Source organism: Callorhinus ursinus, unplaced genomic scaffold (genome assembly GCF_003265705.2).
Source record: "Callorhinus ursinus isolate GAN/ISIS: 27379988/994484 unplaced genomic scaffold, GSC_fseal_2.0 scaffold48, whole genome shotgun sequence".
NCBI classification, from domain to species: domain Eukaryota; kingdom Metazoa; phylum Chordata; class Mammalia; order Carnivora; family Otariidae; genus Callorhinus; species Callorhinus ursinus.
In genome coordinates, this window is record NW_027397110.1 from 7,066,063 (window position 1) to 7,089,177 (window position 23,115).

Here is a 23,115-nt window from a genome sequence, read left to right on the forward strand (position 1 = left end):
ATTAACCAGTTTGTTAACTATACTGGAAATAGAAAGAAAAGAAAAAAGAAAATTAACTCCACAGGGAATCAAACTGAACTGACCAAATTTCAGAAAAACGATGTCACCCTATTCTGACCTGCAGCTCTTTAGTAGTAGTTTGAAGCTAGGCATAAAAGTGAAAGATTATTTGCCTTGGTTGAAATTTTCTTGCCTTGCAAAAAAGGACTCCGATTCCCATCTTTTCCCAGTTATTTGGTTGCTTATCAACTCTATCCCAAGTGGCCTGCTGCCACCAAAACTAAAATGTTGCTTTCTTTGAACACTGCAGTTTCAGTGTCCAAGCAAACCTTTAGTGAGGTTTGTTCTCTCACATTGTTGGTGAATAAATAGCAGTCATTTGCCCTGCATCCAATTACTTCCCTGAAGCCAGTTTTGTTGGGGTTGTCTTTGCTCCTGCCCAGCTGGAGCAGTGGATCTGAAAAAGTCAAATATGAGGAGCTATTTACTTAGATAACATAAAAGGAACTACAAAATTTTTCACCCTAGCATGTGTGTATGAGAGAGTGACTCACCCCTGAGAGTTAATTGGGGTTAATTATTACCAGCCTGACTTGTCAAGGCAACAAAACATCTGGTATAACTTGCTTACTCTCAGACAGGGGAGTTGCTTCTGAAGCTCACCATTTTGAAAACATGGTGTGTACCTTTCAACATGATTATTTAAAATGGGAGGGGACTGTGGAATGCTTGAGTGGAATTAAGCTCACAATTAAGCCCTGGCAAGACGAAGTCACACACTGAGGAAAGAAAAGTCCTCTCTCCTCCTCGCCACATGACAAATGGAGACATCAGCAGTTAAGAATGGTGATTACCTTTCGCCCCTCTATTTTATCGCTTCCTATTTCTTTGCCAACCCTTTACCCAGAGCTCCCAACTGCCAAGGAGGCTGGATTTCTCAGTTTTGTTTTAGTTAAGTTGCTCAGGCCTGGTGTGTTTCCAGCACTGCAGGGGAGAGTAAAACAAAAGCACGAACACGCAGAAATCCTATGCCTTCTGTCCAGGGATTCTGTGCGCCCTCCCTCAGCCTGCATTAAATTTAGGTAGGAGATGTCTACCCCTTACCTACTTATATGGACTCCATCCCTCCTTCCTGAGATGCCCTAGGAGAATTCGTTTCAGCTCACCCTAACCGTTCTTTCTCATCGTTCTTTATAGTAAGGTTTCTTGTTGGGGAATACACACCGAACCGTGCACAGGATATGTAGGATGCAAGCTGGCCTGAACAGTTACCTTTAAATTAAGGATACCAACTATTTGAGCCAGGCTTTACATCCTGTATCATATTTAATCTTCATACGATCTCCATTTTAAGAACAAGAAAACAGTTGATGATGTAAAGAGATTCGTTACCATAAAATCAAGATAACAGGGTTGGTGGACACAATTGGGATTCAAACCCATTGCTGCCTCTAATAAATGACTTCAAATACCAGCATCCTTTGCAATGCCTCATTGCGCAAACGCACACTCTTCTCAAAGGCCCGGCGCCCGGGTTTTTGGCCCCCATTCTTAATCCTAGCGGTTGGATGGGAAACCCAATCAGAAGCCGCCTCTCCCTGCTCCCCGACCAATGGGAAGGCTGTTGCTAACACACGAGTTATATTTTTAGCTCTTCAGTGCTCTGGCACCCTGTAGGTCGGTGGGGTCTCACTGCTAGCATGGAATACGCTAGGGGAGAGCAAGGGAGGAGTGGGGAGCGATGGGAAGGGGAGGGAGGTGGAGAGGGAGGAAAAAGAAAAGAAGGAGTGGAGTGGGGCAAAGCGGCGCGGGGCGTATGTGTGACGCTCTGCCACTCGCTGACGCACGAGGCAAGTAGTCCCTGGAGGTGCCCCAGGGGCCGAAGCGCTCAGTGTGTGGGGGATGGGGGATTTCGGGCTTAGGCTCCCTCGCGCCTCCCTGTCCCCTTGGAGTTTGCCCTCCAGTACGGCCTTTTTCTGCTGCAGTCAAGGAAAGCGCTTTTAAACCCCCACACTACCGCTGCTCTCTGCCGTTGCCAAAAAAAAAAAAAAAAAGATCAAGGAACAAACAAATGCTAACTGTTCGTAGCTGGAAACTTTCGGATTTCGCCACCCCACGTGGGTTCGGCGACTGCCGATGGGCTGGAACCGTCTGGAATGAGAATAAAGGTCGAGGGTTGGGGAGAGAATTGGGGAATGGGCGACTGGGCAAAAGCCTTAACGCGCAAGCTCCCAGGGGCTCCTCGCAACCTGGCAGTCCGGTCCGCCTGTGACCTCACCTGGGCACAGGCCTCCCTACCCTCAACTCCGCGCCCCGCAGTCACAAAGTGGCCGAGCCCGCGAACCTGCGCGCCCGTCCAGGGCCAGCGAGCCTTGGTCTGCAACCCATGGACCGTCGGGTGCGTGAGCCTGGGGCCCCTGGCACGGGCAGGCGCCACACCCCGCCAGCGGGGGGCTCTTATATAGAAGAAAAGTTGCTCAGTCTAGTCCCCCGTACGGGGGTCGCCACCCGGGAGAGCAAGCGCGAAGATTTGCAGCAGGTCTGAGCCCCACCCGGGGCTGGCCGGGGGCGCGCTTGCGCGCCTGCGCGGAGCCGGCGCGGGCCTTTTCCGGCCGCAAGGTAATTAGGGGGCCAGAAGCAGCAAGTAGAAGGTTTATGTGGCGCTAGGCTCCTTTTCCCGGCCGGCCTCTCCTTGCATCCCCTTCCTCCCGTTCAGCGTGCTCAGACCCCGGTTTCCCCTTCGCCCTCCCTTCGACGTTAACATTACCCACCGAGGCATGGGGCGCTTGCTTGGAAGACTCGAGCCAACCCGAGTTAATAAAGGAGCGAAACGTCTCCCAAGCTCGCGCCATCCCCTCAGCTCCCCCTCCCGCCAAGGGACGGTAACTGGGGCGGTGCGAGAGCCGTGGGGTTGGTCGGCCAGTCAAACGCCCAGACCCGGAGGGACTCGCCGACCTGGCCTGGGGGAACAGGTCCGGCGAAACCTAAGAACAGTCGGCGCTAGGGCAGGTGCAGGGCCCAAGCCACGGGGAGCTGGGTGAGGGAGCTCCCCTCCCCGCCACATCCATTCCTCTCACACATCTAAAGTGAACCACCGGGTTCCAGTCCAGGACCCTGCCCTCCCAGAACTCGCTGTCTACGTGGGGAAACATTGTACCCGATGGGCTTTCAGTGGTTTGGAGCATGAAGAAAATACACGGCACGGCGCTGTGCTGGGGAGAGGAGGCGAGCATCATTGGACCGGCTAAAGGCGGCCTTGCTGGCGTTTAACCTGGGATCTGAGTGAGAAGAGGCCGGCCACTGGAGGGCTGGCGGAAGGAGGTCCCGGGGAACCCCCGGGAGGCACGTAGAGCCGCCGACCGCTCAGCGCGAAGGGTTAAGTCGCCTGGCCGGCTGGAAAGTAGTCCCGGCCCGGCGCCCGGCCCCGCCCCTGCAGGGCGGAGGGACGCATCACGCAGGGGTGGGGAAGCCGGATCCGTGCGCAGGGTTGCTAAGGGTGAAACTTTTCATTGACTTTGCTCACTTCGGGCCGGGGCGCGGGAAGGTGCGGGTTGTCGCGGTAGAGAAGCGAGTGGCTCGGGCGACGCGGGGCCAGAAAGGCAGGACCGCCCGCTAGCCAGAGCCCGGACCGTTCTCTGCCCCGCGACACAAGCCGCCCTCCGGCCCGACATCCTCGCTTCGTCGCCGCCGGCCGGCCCGCCCGCCTTCCGTCCCCTCTCCGCCGAGCCTGACCTCCAAAAAGCTGAAAGAATTATTATTGAGAGTCATAGCCCAAAACTCCCTCACTTGTCCCCCAACCCTCAACGAATAAAAGGACCCATCAGCCTCCGGCCCGGCGGCGCCCAGAAAGGAAGGAAGAGCGACCTCCGACCCGCGCCCAGGACCACCCTGGAGGGAGAAGCCTCCCCACCACCGGCAGACCGCCCCGCCACCGCGGAGACCCGAGTGAGTGAGCGGGGACCGTGCGGGCGGCGGGGACCCCTGAGACACCTTCTCCCACCCCCGTCCCACTCTCGCTCCTCGCTTTGCTGGACGCTGCACGTTGCTATCGTGCCCCCATCCCGAGGACTGGCCAACATTTTCCTTTCCCCTTCCACCTCCCCGATAGAACCCCCCCGCCTTTTTCCCCGGTGCTCCTCTCCGCTCCGTGTTCTGAGTGTGGCCCCCTCCTGGGTGGGGTGCATTTCCTCCCCTCTCCGCCCCCCTCAGTTCTTCATATCGTAGAGACTCGCTAGATTTTTCTTTGTATCCCCCGCAAAACATAACTTCCACCACCATTAAATAAATCAGAGGAAGGAAGGGGATCCAGGCTTTGTTTTTCTGCTTCTTTTCCCGTGTGCGGGAAAGGGGGTGGTAATAATTAATAGGGTTTATTTCTGGCCCTGTGGAGCTGAGGGATAGAAGGTAGACATCCCCTTTTGGACGGGTCAGTGGTGACTGTCCTGCGACCGCTGAACCAGAATTTACCGTTTTCGCTTTCGTGTTTTAAGGGAAAACTGTGCGGGGCGGGGGGGGGAGGGGGCTGGTGAAGTGCGTTTACAGCAATACCAGTGAGTGGATTCTGGTTGATCCCGGTGAGATGCCTGGGAGGAAGAGCCCTACTTCTAAGCTCGTTCCCCTCCTGCCCAGAGGATGGACTGTGCCCTTGACGGGGGGGGGGGGGGGGGGCGGGAGGGGGCAGAGAGAGGAGGGGCAGTTGGCAGGCCTTCTCCCACCCCGCAGAGGAACCAGAACCCTACACAGCGGGTTGCAGCTTGGGCCCTCGGAGGGGGTCTCAGGTGCCTTGCTCAGTGTCTAACCTCTCTGTTTCTCCTTCCTATCCACCCTGCCTTGGGAGTGAGCCCCTCATCTTTGATTTTCCAGCAGAAAAACACTCCTATTGCTTTCTTGGGCGCCTGCCCCCATCCCCCTCTTAAGCAGTGGGGGAAAGAAGCTTGTGTGGGAGGAAGGATTAGGGAGGTTTAACAGCGTGTAGGGGAGCTTTGCCGAGGATCTGGTTAAGTCTGGTCATAGAGCAGGCCTTGCAATGGGAGGAGACCCACAAACAATTTCAAGTATTAGAATATGTTGTTCGGGTGTCAGATGCACAGTTTTTCCTTCCCTGCCCGGAACCTTTTCCCATTTCCCTAGCTGGGTCTAGTTACTCGGACTTGGATTAGAAGAGGGGTGAGGCTTGGGCCCTGCTGGCTTTGGGCCTTCTGATTTTCCGCCCGGCCCCTCCCCGCAGCTTAACTGGGAATTTCTTTGGCTGAGAGGAGGGGAGAACTGGGTTTAGTTCCTGCCTTTTCTGGCCGTGGGGGTGTTGGAGCTGAGCCCGCCGGGCATTAAGTGAAAACGCTTTTTTTCCTCTTTGAATTCACCGTCCCTACAGCAACTCCAGACGGAGACCACCCAGCCCAAGGAATACAGATTGAGCGACAGGGGCCGGGGGGGGGGGCGGCGGAGGGATGTGTGACCTTTATCTGTCCCAGCCCACCGTGTTCACCCAGAAAAAACTCATTAGAAGGAGATCCTTAATTGGACAGTCAAGGGAGCCTGTGAAGAGGAAGAGGCGGCAATTCAGCCTTTCTTGAGACCAAGATGTGAATACGGTAGGGTGGTACAATACGGAGAGTAGGCCTTATGGGTAAATTTATACAAAATGTATTAAGCGGTGGGCGGGGGGGGATGGGGGCGTCCACCACAGCGCGCATGTGCGTCGGAAACTTTTCCTCGGTTCCCCGGACCTCGGCCAGCTCCCCTTACCAGGCCTGCGTAATTCGCTGGCTGAACCTTCGCAAAGCACGCAGGGAAGTGTAGTGTGCAGAGAAAGTAGGTCACTTGCTCCAATCTGAGCGTGAGGTGTCTGAGGACTACAGTTCCCAGAGTGCAGAGCGCGCCTTCACTGCCGGCCTACGTTGGAGTTCAGTGAGGTCTTCCTGGCTTCGCAGGAACCGAGTGCCCCAGAAAGGGCCTTCTTAGTCGGAAGAGTTGGGCTCGCATAGTCCATGTTTGAGGGACATGGTGGAGACTCTGGGTGGGGTGTTGTGGTCCGTCGGCACAAGTCCTGGAAGGCCTTCGAGCATACCCGCCGGTCTGGGTCGCTGCCTCTGGGACTGGTGGGGTGGGGCCAGGCGGTCCCACGGAACCTGGCTTTCACTCCCTGGGAACCGGTGTGCGACACCTGCTGGCCTTGTCAAAATTGAGGACCCCTCCTTCCCGACTCCTCTTTCCAGACTCGTTTGAACCTGATAGTGCTTGGTTGTAGGACCATTTGGTTGTTAAGGCTTGAGGTGCCTGAATATTTTATAGGTACTCCTGGTTTGGGGGCCCGAGGAGTTCCCTCGCCATTATCCCTCCTTTTCCCCTTTAAAATATATTGATTTTCTTCTTAACCTTCCTTCGCATTTTTGTTATAAGCTCTTTCTGGAAACTCCATTACCATATCATTGACTGTAGCAGTCACCTTTCTTACCTCGTTTCTGTCCTTAAGCACTCTTTAAAACACAAGTCAAGGGGCGCCTGGGTGGCTCAGTCGTTAAGCATCTGCCTTCGGCTCAGGTCATGATCCCAGCGTCCTTGGATTGAGCCCCGCATAGGGCTCAGGTCATGATCCCAGGGTCCTGGGAGTGAGCCCCGCATCGGGCTCCCTGCTCAGCGACGAGCCTGCTTCTCCCTCTCTCACTCAGCAACTTGCTTGTGTTCCCTCTCTCGCTGTGTCTTTTTCTGTCAAATAAATAAAAATCTTTAAAAAAAATAAAACACGAGTCAGCACAAGGGATCTGAATCCCACATTAATTTTGCTGTTGGGAATAAACAAGTGAAGGAGGATTAGATTCTAAATGAAATTGGACAGAATTTACTCTCACATTCGCAACTTTAATATATTGACAAAAGGTAGATGTTGCTATTGTTAAACACTGGTTTTTGAGGGGGGAAGGGAGTTGTTTGGTTGGTTTTGTTTTTGTTTTTACTTTTTGCCACCTTTCTGGCCTTTTGCACCTGAGTCAGAGTTGGAGATCTTAAAGTCCTCTCTTCCCTCTTAACTTGAATCTACTTGTTACTTGTATTGAAGAGTAGTTATTACTAAGCTTTCCAATCTTACCACATTCTATGAATATTTATATGTAAGCCTAGAATTTGTCCATAGCCTTAAAAAAAATGAACAAACTCATCTGAGTGGTCACTCCTATCTTTAGTTAAAGACAAGACAGCACCAGTGCTTTAATCCTCTGTTCCATAAGCTTCTTGAAGTCAAAATTAGAGCCTGAGCTGATAGAGCAGAAAATCTCATTCTGGTTGTCCAGCATTTTTGAAAGGTTCCGCCCCACAGCCATCTGGCCTGGCCTGTTCTCCAGTTGAAGAGGCAAAGATGGCATTATATACTTCCTTACTTGTGTGGCAGCATCACTGAGGTATAAATTGGTGTGCAGCTTTAGTTGCTTATGCTGCAGAAAATGGTCAGCTAGGCAGGGCTGATGACAGTGGTTCTTTTGTACTTTGGGGTGGGAGGCTTATTTCCCAATGACTTTGGCCTGCATTTAAAATGCTGCCATTTTGAAAAGAAAAAAAAGAGAGAGGGAAACAAGCCGGAAGAGACTCTTAACGATAAGAGAACAAACTGAGGGTTGATGGAAGGAGGTGGGTGGGGGACAGGCTAGATGGGTGATGGGGATGAAGGAGGGCACTTGTTGTGATGAGCACTGGGTGTTATATGTCAGTGAAGAACCACTGAATTCTACTCCAAAAACCAATATTGCACTGTATGTTAACTAAGTAAAATTCAATTAAAAAAATAGGTAAATAAAAATGCTCCCATTTTGAGGCTGAACACTTCAGGGGAGGTTAACTTGGAAGGCATGTATGCAGCAAAGTTTGAAGAGGCCTAGAAAGGTTGTAGGAGCCCTTTGGTGTGAGTGGTGCACCTCTTGGCCACGTGGTGCTTTCGGGAAGTATAATGTCATATTTAAGTCTGTTTTACTTTTCAAAAACACTTTGAAAACACTGTCTTTAGCTCCAGGCCCATCCTTGGGAACCAGTGCCAACTTTCTTCATAACTTTTTAATCTCCTCCATTTTGGACACCTCTGGTGGGCTGCTGTGGCCCTTATAGACTTCCTCTTGTGGGATGCCTGCATCCTGGTGGCTAGCCTTGCATCTGGTGATGGACGCAGTCCTTATAAACAGAAAGCCCCCTATCTTTACCATTTTTTTTTCCTCTTTAAACCTTCTGGAATTGATCTGTGCTCATGACACCTCTGTTGAATCCCCATGTGACCCTCTGCTCAGACCTGAAATGAGGGTGCGACTAGACCTAGCCAGTGTCCCGTGATGCTCCAGATTGACCCAGTGCTTCTCTGATTTTCACCCAAGAGCTTTGCCCAAGGATCCAGTCCTAAAAAATACCCCTAGGAGCCAAAGAATTATAAGGAAGTGAGCTGGGGCGGGTGTTCAAAAAACTCAAGATCCTCAAGCCTAGAATTAGCACCTGAATACTCTATGCTGGACCCAGAAGGGATTTTAATCAAAATCCAGCTCCAGATCTATCACTGGGCAGAAGATGCCCTTGATGGATCATGGATTAGTCTTGTCTCTGCACTGAGCTCAGCAGCACATTCCCATCCAGAGGCCTGGCTGGGAACAGGTTCTGGCCCTGCTGACCCTTAAAGGTGGTCCTTCTCAGTCTTCCCACAGCATGACCCGGGAGCTGCCCTTTTGGAGATCCAGAGTGAGGAGATGAGGATCACTCGCTCTCAGGACTTTACAGATCATCTTCCTGAGACATGAGGCTGGCCCAGACCTCAGGAATAAACCTTTTTGACCTCTGTGGGAGCTGGCTGTGAGAGAATCCCAAAATAACAATCTGAGTGTTTATCTTGGGCTGTCTCCTCTCCAGGGATCTCCAAACACTTGATAAGTCTTATCTGGTGCCAAGGACAGGTGGTCAGATGGTCCCCAGGAGACTTGAGTGATGATGGGTCCCCAGCTGGAGGCTGCAGGGTGATGGAAAATTTCTTCTCTTTGCCACCCTCATCACCTACACTCTAGCCAAAAGCTAGAGATTCCCTCCGGCCACACCAGTGCTGCTCTTAAGGACTTTTTGGCCTACGGGGCCTTGCCTCCGTTTCATTTCCTCTGCTTCCCTGAGACAGCCCCTGCTCAGCAGTCCCTTGTTGGTCCACACCTCTGGTTGTAACAGGTCTTGACTTCTTGGGGATCGTGTTCTTGTCTCCATTCTTGGAGGCTGCCTCGATGGAAATGCACCCTTTGGTTACAGTGTGTTCTTGAAACATCAGTTCTGCAAACCCAGAGCGAGCCAGAGAGCATGTACACCAACAGGACCCAGGATGACAAATTGGGTGTGACTGGAGTCCAAGCCCCCAGTGAAAAGTTGGCAGTGCTGTTTCCTGTTCAGTGATCTGTATCCCTTTCCATTTAAGGAGAAAAACTAAGGATTTTAAACTTATATCTTGGCCTGTGACTGTTGGGAGCACGACTTCACCAAGATGTTATGGAGATTAGTTACCAAGAGCCTTCCCTTCTCCAGTTGAATTAGGGTCTCAGCTTTTTGTGGGTTTTTTGCTTTTTGCTTTTTTTTTTAAGATTTTATTTATTATTTGACAGAGAGAGAGCTAGAGCAGGAACACAAGCAGGGGGAGTGGGAGAGGGAGAAGCAGGCTTCCCACTGAGCAGGGAGCCCAATGTGGGGCTTGATCCCAGGACCCTGGGATCATGACCTGAGCCGAAGGCAGACGCTTAACAACTGAGCCACCTAGGCTCTCTGTTTTGTTTTGTTTTTTGATAGCAGTTGTATAGTGACTTGGATTCTCAAAATAGTGGAAACCACAGCACTCCTGTTTCTTTAGAATTACTTGAAAAACTGTAGCTCATTTTATCAGGTGCCTTCTAAATAGCAGGGTCAGTGTGAGAGAGTTTGCATCCTTGAGCTAACTTACTCTCCATGATAGCCTTATGTCACTGATGAAACTAAGGCTCAGAAGAAAGTGGCTTGCCCTCAGCCACACAGTCAAGCTAGTCACTAGTGGAGCAGAAAGGGGGCTCTGAATCTGAGATCTAAAGTTGGTGCTTTTCTATCCTTCCCCTTGATCCCCCTGCCCGCCGCTCCCCCCCCCCCCCCCCCCCCCGCAGGCTTTCTGCACATTTACTCATAATACCCTGCATTGTTCTTGGTTTGCAGAGCTGTCTGGAGCCCAAGGCTGCCTACCTTCCATCACCTGCCACTGCCCTCGGCTTGTATACACGTGCCCGGAGCTGATTTGCCGCCACGGAAAGGACCATGCAGCTGGAGATCAAAGTGGCCCTGAACTTTATCATCTCCTACTTGTACAACAAGCTGCCCCGGCGCCGGGCAGACCTGTTCGGCGAGGAGCTGGAGCGGCTCCTGAAAAAGAAATATGAAGGCCACTGGTACCCTGACAAGCCCCTGAAGGGCTCCGGCTTCCGCTGTGTTCACATCGGGGAGATCGTGGACCCTGTGGTGGAACTGGCCGCCCGGCGGAGCGGCCTGGCCGTGGAGGATGTGCGGGCCAACGTGCCTGAGGAGCTGAGCGTCTGGATCGACCCGTTCGAAGTGTCCTACCAGATCGGCGAGAAGGGGGCGGTGAAAGTGCTGTACCTGGATGACAGCGAGGGCTGTGTCGCCCCAGAGCTGGACAAGGAGTTCAAGAGCAGTTTCAACCCCGATGCACAGGTCTTCGTGCCCATCGGCAGCCAGGACAGCTCCCTGTCCAGCTCCCCATCACCATCCTTCGGCCAGTCGCCCAGCCCCACCTTCATCCCCCGCTCTGCCCAGCCCATCACCTTCACTACCGCCTCCTTCGCCGCCACCAAGTTTGGCTCCACCAAGATGAAGAAGGGCGGCGGGGCCGCAGGGGGCGGGGGTGTGGCGGGCGGTGGGCCCGGGGTCCCCCAGCCTCCACAGCCCCGCCTGGCCCGCTCCCCCACCAGCAGCCTGCTGAAGCACAAGAGCCTCTCCCTGTCTCTGCACTCACTGAACTTCGTCGCGGCCAGCCCGGCCCCTCAGTCACAGCTCTCCCCCAACGCCAAGGAGTTCGTGTACAACGGTGGCCCTGCCAGCCTCTTCTTTGACGGGGCCGATGGTGGGGGTGCTGGGGCCGCCTCGTGCACTAGCAGCAGCTTTGACGTGGCCCAGGTGTTTGGGGGCGGCACCAACAGCCTCTTCCTGGAGAAGACACCCTTCGTGGAAGGCCTCAGCTACAACCTGAACACCATGCCCTACCCCAGCCAGCCCTTCCAGCCTGTCGTGCTGGCCAACTGACCGCCCGCCGGTCGCGAGGCCAGGAGCGCCCAAGACCACAGGAAAGAGAAAGGAAAAGAAAGGCCAAAAAAAGAGGAAAAGAAAAATACACAAAAAGATTTCCAGTCTTCTCACTCTGGCTTCTAGAAAAAAAGATCCAGCCCAGGCAGGGAGTGGGAGGGGGCTCCTGAAGCACCGAATCGAGGTTAACTCAACCCCCTGCTGTTTTCCTGCCTGCCTCTGATTTATTTGGTTGGTTTGGGTTTTATATTTTTTTTCTTTTTTTTTCTTTTTCTTTTCTTTTTTTTTTTACATGTAGTTTTCTATATAACATCTTTAATTAGTGGCTTCCTGTGCTAAGAATGGTCCAGATGTGAATTGCTGCTCCCTCCCTCCCTCCCACCCTCCTTCACACGCCTGGTTTAGGATTGGTGTGTCCAAGCTCACAGGGAAGGAAGAGCCACAGGCTGGGGCCTAACCCTGCCCAGAGCAGAGAGAGGCTGCCCTGTGTCACTGCCTCTGTCCCCCAGCTCTGCTTTCACTCAAAGCCATCCAACCTCATCAGGCCTTCTTGGGCCCTGCCACCCAAATAGGTCTGACCCCAGCCCCCGCTCCCTCCCAGGCCTGAACCATGGGGAGCTGCTGGCTGGCTACTTGACACCCTCCCGCTAGAGAGGTTAGCACTCTTGTCTAGTGGAATTGCTTTCATCTCTGTCCTGTGGCCCCACACCACCATCCCCACCCGGCCCAGACCCCCACCATGGCCCCAGAGACCCAGCCGTTGACACATGTGGTCTCGTGCAGCGCCTTCTTCCCTGGGCCTGAGGTTGTGGGAAGGAGGCGGGGCAGGTACGGGGGTGGGGGGGGTGGGGTGTGCGTGCGCGTGCGCGCGCGTGTGCGTGCGCGTGGTTTGCCGTCCTGTTCTAAAGGATTCCAAGCCATGTAAACCCCCTCCCCCTCCCCAGCATGATTCCAGGTTGTGGCAAGTGCTTATTTACATAGGAGGTTGGGGAATGGGCCGGGTGGGTTGTCAGTCCTTTTGTAGGGTGGGTCACGTGTTGCGGTGAGACTGCGGCTGAGCCTGAGACACTCCCAGGGGAAAATACTGCAGAAGGAACTGGTTTCCAGACTGCGGAGGGATCTGCACTTTTGTTTTTGACCAAAAAAATGGGGGGTTAGCTGTGAGGGGCTGAGGGAATACCAGCCTACCAGCCCCTGATGCCTAAGAGAAGTCCCTGGACTCAGATCCTCCTGTTTCGTGACCTTAACCCAGGGTGGGAGCTGCTCACCTGAGCACCCGTGGGGGGGGGGGGCTGGGTCAGTGCCTAGAGTGGGCAGTCCTGAGCCTTGATATGAGACTTCTTAGTCCTTTGGTTGTAGATGTTATTTTAGTATGTTTCTGCCCCTGCCTGCGTGAGAACTTCTTGGTACCTCTTGCCAGCCCCTCTCACTGCCTGACCCAACCCCACGAGGCCTCGATGCTGTAAGGAGTGGTCTCTTGGGCAGGCCGGCTTAGACAGGCGTTTGGCCATCGCAGGTGGTGTGTGCAGATTACAGGAGAGCCTCAGCTCCTCCTCTCTCTGCTGGAAGAGAAGTTGTTTCTCCCACCTGACCCTAGTGAGCCAGCTTCCATGCATGCCATGATGCTTTGGCTGGTGGGCCACATGGCATCAGGGCCCCCATCACCAAAAAGTACCAAAGCCCTTGGCACCCCACCCCACCCCGCCCTCCTCAGTGACCCCAAGTGGGGCAACCACCGCGGCAGTGGGTCCAGCCCAGACACACACTGCCAGCCTCCTCCCCCTGCATTGGGCACCAGCTCTACCTCCCCCAGCGGGGCAACGCCCTGGCTCCTCAGCCCAGCACCAGCTGTCCCCTATGTTTCTCAGGGGCCGGCCCAGTCTGGGCGACCCTCTCCCTAGCCCTCTGCTCCCACACAGGTGACAGGCCCAGGCAGATGGCTGCTCTCTGGGAAAGGTTGGATGCTGCCTTATTTATGCCCCTACACTCAGTACACAGGTACCCGCCACCCCTGGTCAGCTTGTTTCTCACCACATCTAGGGAGAGGGGGAGACCAACCCCTTAGTGTCTTTTGAAATACGAAGAAAAATGTATGTTCAGGAGCATGACTCCACTGCTGGACTCTTGGGCCCAGTTCAGTCTGTCTCGTCTCAAATCTAGGCATTTTTGCTTCAATTTTATTTTTTTTAAGGAAATGAAAACAAAAACCTGCACTAATTTACCTGGTTTCGTAGGAATACTTTTTTTTTTATTTTTTACATTTTTTGGTGTCCGTTTGTATTGAATAATTTGCTACATTTGTAAAATGTAAGAGGTATATATAATATATGTATATTTCTAACGTAAAAAACGTAATTTTTTTCTTTTCAAGATTTTTTCTTAAAAAGAGGAGAGAAACAGATATTTTTTCAGGAAAAACAAACTTTAAAATAAAAAAAGAGGAGAATTAAACCTATTTCTCCCCTTTCCCCATCCTTTCTCTCTGTCTGCCCCTCTTTCCCAGGAACAAATCAAAAGGTGGATCGTCTTGTAAAGAATGTAAACTTTTAGTCCAGAATGATGTATTTTTCTCAATGCAGTGAGCTATAGATTCTCTAGTTTGACCCCTCGGGATGGGAAGGAGGGCATTGAGGCAATGTGGAGAGGAGCTTGGGGGAGCAGGGTAATGAACTTGTTTTCTTTAGTGAAGGAGGAATACAATCAAGCATTTTGTATTCAGAATGTTGTGCAATATTTTGGAATGGGACATTGGTGTGTTTAGAGATTTAGTTTAAAAACAAAACAAAAAGATTGATCAAATCTGTACAGTTTATATTGTTCCAGATTTTTTTAAGTTTGTATTAAAAGCATGATATATAATAGCTTGCTGCCTGCTCCTGGCTTGTTTTTACTTGGGGCCCCTGTCGGCTTTAAGAGACCGTTGGTCCTCCTCACCTCACCCCTTGGGGTGCCTCAGTGCCAAGGGCCCCTTTTTACCCCCTGTCGCACCATCACAGGACCCAGAGTTTCCACTTCGAGGGGTTCTTTGCCACCCTGGAAACCTGCTCCCCGAGGCTGGGAACTGCCCAAGCTCCCCCTGCTGCCGGGTTGTGGAGCCTATACTGGAAGCAAGCCTTGCGAACAGAAAGGATCACCTCGTGGCTTTTTGAAGGAATGGCCGATTCCTTGGAGGCTGAGGGAGGGATCAACCTCCCCCCTGCTCTATGTCTAGTGTTTTCCTCCCTCAGATGACTGCTCCCTGAGAAGTGGGTAAGGACAAAAGGAGCCCACCCGAGTTAGGTTCTGTCCCAAAACCTGGGGCTTGGATTCTCAGCCCTTCTCTGGGCCGGGCGATTGCCAAGCCGCCGTAGAGGCAGCTGGGGCTGGGGAAGAGCTCGGCCATCTCCTCGCAGGGCCCATCCCTGCCCGTCACTGGGGAAACCGCTCGGTGTGCCTTCTCCCTGGCCGTGGGTCATATCAGCCCCGTGGGCCCTGGGTTGAAGAGGAAGGCCCGGTACTGGAGGAATCTTCTTCCCCCTCACAGCAGCCCGGTGATGGAGGTGTGTTCTCTCTGCAGTACAACTGAGAACAGGGCTCCAAGTCTAGATGCACAAGACTGGCAGTTGGGGAAGCTGAGCTTTTGTGTGTGACGTTTTCATGTACAGAGCCGTGGCAACTGCTGGAGAAGCCTGACGCTCCCCTGGAGGGGATGGGAGGGCTGACGTGCCACCTCCAGCTTGGCAGGGGCTGGGGGGGGCGGGCAGCTCTTCTGGGGCATCAGTGCGATGGGGGGTCTCCTCAGGCCCCTCGCTTCCCAAACAGGCCAACACTGATCCCTCCCCAACCAAGAGTGTGAACGAGGCCTAGAAGCTCTCCCACCAGGCCTCCAACCTCTGCACAGGGTCCCAGGAGCGCTTGATGCCCGGCCCCCTCCCTGGGCCCCTTCCTCCACGGAGCCCATCAAATGGAGGGAGGCCCCTGTTCAGGATGCCCAGACCTTCGCCTGACGCACATAAGGCCATTCCCAGGGGTCTCCCTTTCCTCCGTCCTGCCAGGGAGAAGCCCCGCCTGTCCCTGGGACCCTGTGTACAGGCTGCCGGCCTACCTGTGGGACCCAGGGCCGCACACTCACTCCTACGTCTGCTAATGTAAACAGTACCTAACACGGGTCCTGTCACAACAGGTGCCCGTGGTCACCCATTCCCACTCCCTGCGCACGTGCTGGAGAGCTCTGCCCTGATAGGAGGAAAGAGCATTCTGGTAGACTCAGCTCCTCAGAAAAAAGTCATTTATTCACTCGACAAATCCTCCATGAACACCCAAGGTCTGCCCTGGGAGCACAGGGGAGATGGCCGTTACAGGACAGGCGTGCGCCGGGGGCCTGAGGGCCTGGGCATCAGGAGGCAGAGAAAGGCCAAGTTAGCCAGACCCCTCCCCGGGGGGAACCATCAGGGAAGCGACTCCTCTCTCCCCACCCCCCAGAAGACGCGGGTTCCCGTCCCACCCCCTGCTGCTCCCTTGCTGGGGGACCTCAAGCAAACCACTTCACCTACTCCGGCTCCTCCGTTCCCTCACTTCGAAAATGGGGATAGTAACTGTATTACTCGTGAAAATTAAATGAAATAATGAGTGGAAAATGCTGCGCATAGCGGCCCTCCCAGAGTGAACAACAAGTGTCACCTTCATCCCCCCCGGGCTGTCACTGTCTGTCCTCAAACACCACCAGCCGGCCCGCTCCCAGAGGCTTCCTTGCATCAGCAAACACGCCGAAACCGGACCCAGCCAGCAGCAGGACCAGAGTGGGGCAGAACAGGAAACTCCATCCTGGAGCAGAGACTAGGCTGGCGGGCCCCTGCTCTGCCCTCTGCCCAGGTGGGAGGCCGCTTGTGCCCCAACAATGCCCCCCACCCCGTGCTACAAAGTATGCTCTTTGCCGCTTGTCTTCTTCAGGGGCCCAGCCTTCAGCCCTGGGGTGGAACGGGCCCTTGACCCGCGTCCCGAAACCCCCGGGGAGTTTCCCTCTGGAGAACAGATGGGCGGGTGGGTGTGAGTCATGGCGGCAGGAGAGCCCTGCTCCGTCGGTCACTGACCGCCTGAGTCAGGGCCCGCCCCTAGGCCAAGGGGATGCCACTGTCTGGTCCTCTGAGTGAGTCAGGGGCGGAGGGGCACACGCTCGTCCTCCCTCCTCCTCCCCTTGGGCCTGGCCAGTTGGACCAAGTCGTGCCTGGGCAGGGCCCAAGGACAGGCTGGAACCAGCCAGGAAGTCTCCAAGGCCCTGGGCAATAGGAACGTACTGATCCCCTGGGTTTTAATTTGGGGAATGTCCCTGCCAGCAAGCGAAGTGAGCTCTTGGTCCTCACAGCTGCTCACTTTCTGTGTAACTTTGAACACCTCTCTTCCGTCTTGACATCTGTCCCACTTGTACAACAAGGGATGCAGGGCTGGGCTCCGGGCCAGCTAAACCACTCCCCGGGCCAACGCCTCTTCCTGTCTCAGTGGCTCCCAAGACGTGATGAGCACCCTTTGCTGTAGCACCTTTCCCAGGGCGGGGAGGGAAGAGTAACGGGCTAGGCCCTGGGCAGGACCTCATGGCTACTGGCTGAGGCCCCTCACCCCTGCCCGAGGCATGAGGACCTGCTCAGAATACTGCTGGGATGTGGCCGGCTGAGTAAGGAGAAGGGCTGCAGAGAAGAGGCCTGGGCCAGCCACTCAGCTGGGTCCTCTGGCTAGCTCTGCCCTGACTGGCTCTAGTCAACATTCAATACTCCCCATACAACGTGGAGCCCCCATAAGTGCTGGACACTGTTCCAGGCATGAGGGAAATAAGGGTGAACAGCAGGAAACAAATCCCTGCTCCCCTAAAGACCATGTTCGATTAACCACAAATAAATGAGAAAATGTCAGACAGTGAGGATGGGCCATAATCACAACCAGCGGTGGCTGCTAGTGGCCTTTAGATTGGTCAGGGGAAGAAGGGGCCTTACCAAGGAGGGGGCTCTGAATCGAAGATCTGAATTACAAGAGAATTACCAGAGTGAGCAGCAGAGGGGTCAGCCCCTTCCAAGGGCAAGGCAGAAACAAGCCTGGTATGCTTAGGGAACGAAAAGGCCAGTAGTAAACAAGAGCAAGTAGCTCAAGATCAGGTCAAGAGGTCCCACATCATGGGCCCGGAGCCCAGATGGGGAGTCGGGATGTTATCTTAAATGTGAGATTTCAGTCTCCCACCTCCAGGTTGCCCCGTCTGTGGCTAACAGAGAGAATGTCCTCTCACACAATCAACAAACCTTCCCGGAACCCCTCCTTTGTGCCAGGCCCTGAGCTGGACACAGAGGAGAGGCCCAGCACATGGGCCTGCTAGAGGAAGTGGGGGGTACATCTGGTGATGGAAGACACACCCAGGTCATTAGGACTTCAACCTCTTGATCAGGTTCACGCCAGAAGGAAGCCCAGGGAGACACAAGTGCCCAGAGGAGGCTCCCACCCAGCCTGGGAAGGCCCTTCAGAGGGTTGGCAGCAGCTGGTGAGTGAGGAATTATGGCACGGAACATAGGCCAAGTGCTCCAGCGTGGGCTGGTAAGGTGACACCCGGACTGAGCACTGGGGGGCTCCAGGCCGTCAGCAGGGAGGCGAGGAGAGGAACAAGACTCGGGAGTAGAAGAGTGAGAGCCAGGGGCACAGCAAGTAAAGACCACCCCCTCGAGAAGCCACAGAGATATCCCAAAGGCAGAAATATACAACTAAAATTAAAAACTTCTAAAAGAATACAAAAGAGAAAAATCTTTGTGATCTTGAGTTAGGCAAAGAGTTCTTAGATATGACTCCTGAAAAATGATCCATAAAAGGGCGCCTGGGTGGCTCAGTTGGTTAAGCGGCTGCCTTCGGCTCAGGTCATGATCCTGGAGTCCCGGGATCGAGTCCCGCATCGGGCTCCCTGCTCAGCGGGGAGTCTGCTTCTCCCTCTGACCCTCTTCCCTCTCGTGCTCTCTGTCTCTCATTCTCTCTCTCTCAAATAAATAAATAAAATCTTTAAAAAAAATGATCCATAAAAGAAAAAATTGATACACTGAACTTTATTAAAATAAAAAAAAAATCTTCCTTAAACACTGACTGGTAAAAGAATAAAAAATAAAAAGAATAAAAAGACAAGCCACAGACTGGGAGAAAATATTTTGCAAATTATATGTATCTGATAAAAGTGTTTTATATAGAATCTACAAAGAACTTTCAAAACTCAATTATATCATTTTGCAATATATACAAATATCAAACCATTACGTTATACACCTGAAACTAATATAATGTTTTACAGGTTAATTATATCTAAAAAACAAAACAGGGATGCCTGGGTGGCGCAGTCGGTTAAGCATCTGCCGTCTGCTCAGGTCATGATCCCAGGGTCCTGGGATGGAGCCCCGCATCGGGCCCCCTGCTCAGCAGGGAGCCTGCTTCTCCCTCTGCCTGCCGCTCCCCCTGCTTGTGCGCACGCGCTCTCTCTCTCTCTGACAAATAAATAAACAAAATCTTTAAAAAAATAAAAAACAGAACTAAACACCTCTCAATTATAAGAAAACAACCCAATACAAAACTGGGCAAAAGATCTGAACAGACACTTCACAAAAAAGATATATGATGGGGGCGGGGTGCCTGGGTGGCTCTTGATTTCAGTTCAGGTCCTGATCTCAGGGTCGTGAGATTGAGCCCCATGTCAGGCTCTGTACTCACTGCAGGGTCTGCTTGAGATTCTCTCCCTGTTCTTCTGCCCCTGCCCCCTGCTCTCTCTCTCTCTAAAATAAAACTTTTTTTTTTAAGATTTTATTTATTTATTTGACAGAGAGAGACACAGAGAGAGCAGGAACACAAGCAGGAGGAGTGGGAGAGGGAGAAGCAGGCTTCCTGCGGAGCAGGGAGCCCGATGCGGGGCTCGATCCCAGGACTCTGGGATCATGACCTGAGCCAAAGGCAGACGGTTAACGACTGAGCCACCCAGGCACCCAAAATAAATAAAATCTTAAAAATAAAAAAGATCTCTCTCTCCCCGCCCCTCCCCCTCTCTCTTTCTCTAAATAAAATCTTAAAAAAAAATAAATGAATGGTAAATAAGCACATGAAAAACTGTTCATCAATAGTCATTAGAAAAATGCAATCTAACATCACAATAAACACACCTATTACAGCAGCTAAAATTTAAAAGACTGACAATACCAAGTGTTAACGAAGATGTGGAGGAATTAGCAACTTTCATACACTGCTTGTGGGAATGGAAAATGTTACAACCACTTTGTAGAATAAATTGGAAGATTCTTTAGAAGTTAAGCACACACCGACAACGGGACTCAGCCATTCTGTTGCTAAGCATTTGCCCGTAAGAAAAGGAAATGAATGTCCATACAAAGACTTGTACACAAATGTTCACAGCAACTTGATGTGTTAGCTCCAGATGGGAAACTAACCCAAATGTCCTTCAAGGGGTGAAGGCTTGAACTCCAGGCATCACACTATGGAACACTCCACAACAATAAAAAGAAATGAGCCTCTGATACACGCAACATGAATGAATCGCAAAATATTAAAATGAGTGAAAGACCAAAACAAACAAAAAAAACCCAACATATTATTTGAATCCATTTATAGACAGTTCTAGAAAATGAAAACTAATCACGTTGCGACAGAAAGCAGATTAGTAGTTGCCTGGGAGAGGAGAGGAGGAGGGAAAGAGACTGGAGAAAGGGATTAAAAATGGGAATAAGGAAACTTTTGAGGGTGACGGACATGTTCCTTTTTTTGATTCTGGTGACTAAAAGGCACAGCCGATACTCGATTGTCCGTTCCACAAATATAGATTGACCTACTATGTGCAAAACCCTGTGTTCTTGGCCCTGGAGATGCAGCGGGAACAACGCAGTCCCTACCCTCACCAGGCTCCCGGTCTCGTGCGCAAGATGAACAATACAACTGATACACAAAAGCCACGGGGAGAAATATCCTCAGGGAAGCAAAGCGGGGGACAAGGCAGGAACACTAGGTGGGGGGAAGTGAGGGAAAGGGGCTCTGAGCCGGCGGGGCGGGGGGCAGCTCAGCTAAAACCAGAGGGGCCCCCTTGTGTCGCGCCCCCCCACCCCCCGCCCCTGGGGGACTGCCCCTCCCGGCTGTTGCTGCCCGTCCGCCCTTCCTGCTCCGCGCGCCGCCCCAGCCTCAGCCGGGTTGTGTGGCTTTGCCAGAATCCGGGCCTCTCTGTGCAGCTCAGCTTCCTTAGCCATACGGCGTGGTAACAGGGTCGGCCCAGCTCACATGGGCACAGAGCCGCCCCCCACACTCAGCTCTCTGCCCAAGGGGGCCACTCGCCTCGGCTCAGCTGGATTTGGGGACAGGCCGAGGCAGAAACGCCCAGGGCAGGAAAACAGGTTTCTCGGGAGCCCAGCTGGCTTCTCCTGATCGGCACCCTAGGGAGCCCAGCCCTCTGAAATTAGGGCTGCCTTCTGGGGAGCGGGGCCTGGGTTGCAGCAGGGGCACCCCTCTTAAGCAGGGCTCGCAGGGTGGCAGGAGGTGGCAAGGCACCGGTCTGGCTTCTGGGAGGGCAGCTCTGGCCTGCTGCCTGGGCCGGGGCGGGGCACAGGCCAGGCTGGCCTGAGGCCCAGAGGGGCAGGGCGGGAGGTCATCGGCCACCGGTAGGGGGGCCTGCTTGGCCCTCTCTCTGGACACAATGTCCGGGACTGCTTCATGGCTTGGCTGATGGACAGGGAACAGTAGCTGGCAGAGGGCACGGGCAGCCGGCCGAGGGGGGCAGGGAGCGGCCTGGCCTGAGCAAAGGGCTCGTCTGTACAACCTGACCTGCCACCCTGGGCGAGGAGAGGACCAGCTGGTCTGGGAGGGAGACCAGGGGGGCCTGGCGCCTTGCGAGGGCCTCAGCAATCCTTCCCTAACGTACGCCTTAGTTTCCCCAGACCACTCCTGCCTGCCACCGCTTGAGCTAAGTTCTACAAGAGGACAGTACCCTGCAAACGCTGGCCCTGCCCCACTATGGCCTTGACCTTCGGGAGGTCACGACCTCTCTGAGACTCAGATCTTCACCTGAAAGATGGCACCCACTTCTTTTTGGGGCTTGAATGCACGGAGGGCATTTAGGACAGTTCCCCTCACGGAGGAAGCGCTTGCTGGAGTAGTCGACTATAACTACCACATTAATAAGCTGCAGTAACGTGGATGTACTGAGGACTTCCTGTGTGCCAGGAGCTCTACCTGCATTTCCCTGAATCCCTGCAGCAACCGGAAGGCAGGTTTTATCTCCTTGATTTTACAGGTGAGGAAGCAAAGTGACACAGCTGATATTAAGGGGCCTGTGGCTCCTCGCTCCTGTAGGAAAAAGGGGAAGAGCCCGACGAGCAGACCCTGGGGGTCCCCTCAGGTCAAGGTGAACCAGGGAGGGCCTGAGGGGGATGTTAGAAACCCAGCAGCGGAACCCAGAGACCATATTCACTTCCCACACACTTCCGGCAGAGTCCAAACTCTATCCTGATATATGAGCCAAGGTGCCCAGCAAAGGCTGAGGGACAGTTGTGGGGAGGGATGTATTCATTCATTTAGCAAATACTGATAGACGGAAGCACAGTCTGGAGCTGGACTGCCAGACTTTGGATTCAGATACTGCACCTTGTGAGGTGTATGTCCTGGAGGCAGGGTGACTCCCAGTTTTCCCAGTAAAAGTGCTGTGTCCCAGGAAACCCCTCAGTCTAAGGCAAGCCAGAACTGTCGGTCACCCTACCTGGAGGAGTTACTCCACCTCTTGGTTTCCTCAACTGTAAAAGGACACCAATTCTCACCTGTTGGAAGGTAAAATGAGCATAAGGCCCTGGACTCGCGGTCCTGGCCCAGTAACTGGGAGGGGGGACAGCAGCCTCTCCTCATCCTGGCAGAGGCTGAGCAGGAGGGGAAGGAAGGAGGTGTGATCTTCCCCATTTTGCAGATGAAGGGACAGAGGCTCCCACTGAGTCTGAGGAGCACACAGAAGACCCGGGCAGATACTTTTCTTGTCCCCAAATCTGCTCTTAGAAGGTACCAGGCAAGGCCCCCTGTGCTGCCACAGGGCAGGCCCGGACCATGTGCTCCCTGGGCAAAGGCTAACTAAGGTCCACGGCAAGCAGACTGACCCAAAGGGGCACTGCGTAGGAGCCCGAGGCTGGGCTCAGGTCCTGCACCGGGCCCTGGGAGAGGACTGGAGAATTAGGATAGTTCACAGACCTCGCTAAGGACTCAGCCGGTGCCGACATGCCTGGGTTCTTCCCTACACCACCAGGAGGCCCCATGAGCAGTCCGAGTTTAAAAGCGGGGATACTGAGGCTCTGAGAGGCAAAGCCTACCCAAGGTCACCCATGGGGTGGGGAGAGGAGCCAGGCACCACTGGGTATCACTGCCCGACTAGAATTCAAGATACACTGCGGCCCAGGCACGGGGTGGGGGGTGGGGGTCAGCTGTGCAAGGTTCCCGCAGCCGGGGACCTCCGGGGCCCCTAAGGTCCCGGCCAGGGAGGGAACCTTAGCACAGAGGAGGAAGTCGGGACCCGAGGCGGTGCTGAGGCTCCCATCACACTCTGGGCTCGCCTGTAAGCCAAGGATCCTCGCCTGCGCGGGCACCCCATCCCCGCAGGGACCCACGTCGCCAGGCCCCGCCAGACAAAGGCCTCAGTTTCCCCCTGGGCGTTAAGCAGCAGGGAAGGTTGCCGAGCCACGCAGTACCGCACCCAGGGAGGTGCCGGGGCCTCTCCTTTCCTGGCCCCCAACCCCAGCGGAGGCGGGGGGGGAGGGGAGGGGGAAGGGTTACGTAACGGGCGGCGGGGGGGCGGGGCGGAGGAGGGTAGCCAATGGG

At 53.8% G+C, this 23,115-nt stretch overlaps 1 protein-coding gene across 3 annotated transcripts; it reads left to right on the forward strand.

The window, feature by feature from the left end:
• The first annotated feature begins 2,229 nt into the window (after window positions 1-2,229).
• On the forward strand, window positions 2,230-14,138 carry TOB2 (transducer of ERBB2, 2). 3 transcript variants are annotated; one of them, XM_073882711.1, is made up of 2 exons: window positions 2,230-2,619; window positions 10,177-14,138. In XM_073882711.1, the coding sequence occupies exon 2, from the start codon at window positions 10,276-10,278 to the stop codon at window positions 11,275-11,277; it is 1,002 nt and encodes a 333-aa protein (XP_073738812.1). In that variant the 5' UTR covers window positions 2,230-2,619; window positions 10,177-10,275; the 3' UTR covers window positions 11,278-14,138. The 3 variants fall into 3 exon arrangements, with proteins under 3 accessions (XP_073738812.1, XP_025737861.1, XP_073738813.1); XM_025882076.2 differs by lacking the exon at window positions 2,230-2,619 and adding an exon at window positions 2,808-3,945; XM_073882712.1 differs by lacking the exon at window positions 2,230-2,619 and adding an exon at window positions 5,461-5,591.
• Window positions 14,139-23,115: the final 8,977 nt, after the last annotated feature.

What these genes read in the sequence shown, in the direction of transcription:
- TOB2 (XM_073882711.1), top strand. Translation starts at nt 10,276, where the DNA reads ATGCAGCTGGAGATCAAAGTGGCCCTGAACTTTATCATCTCCTACTTG.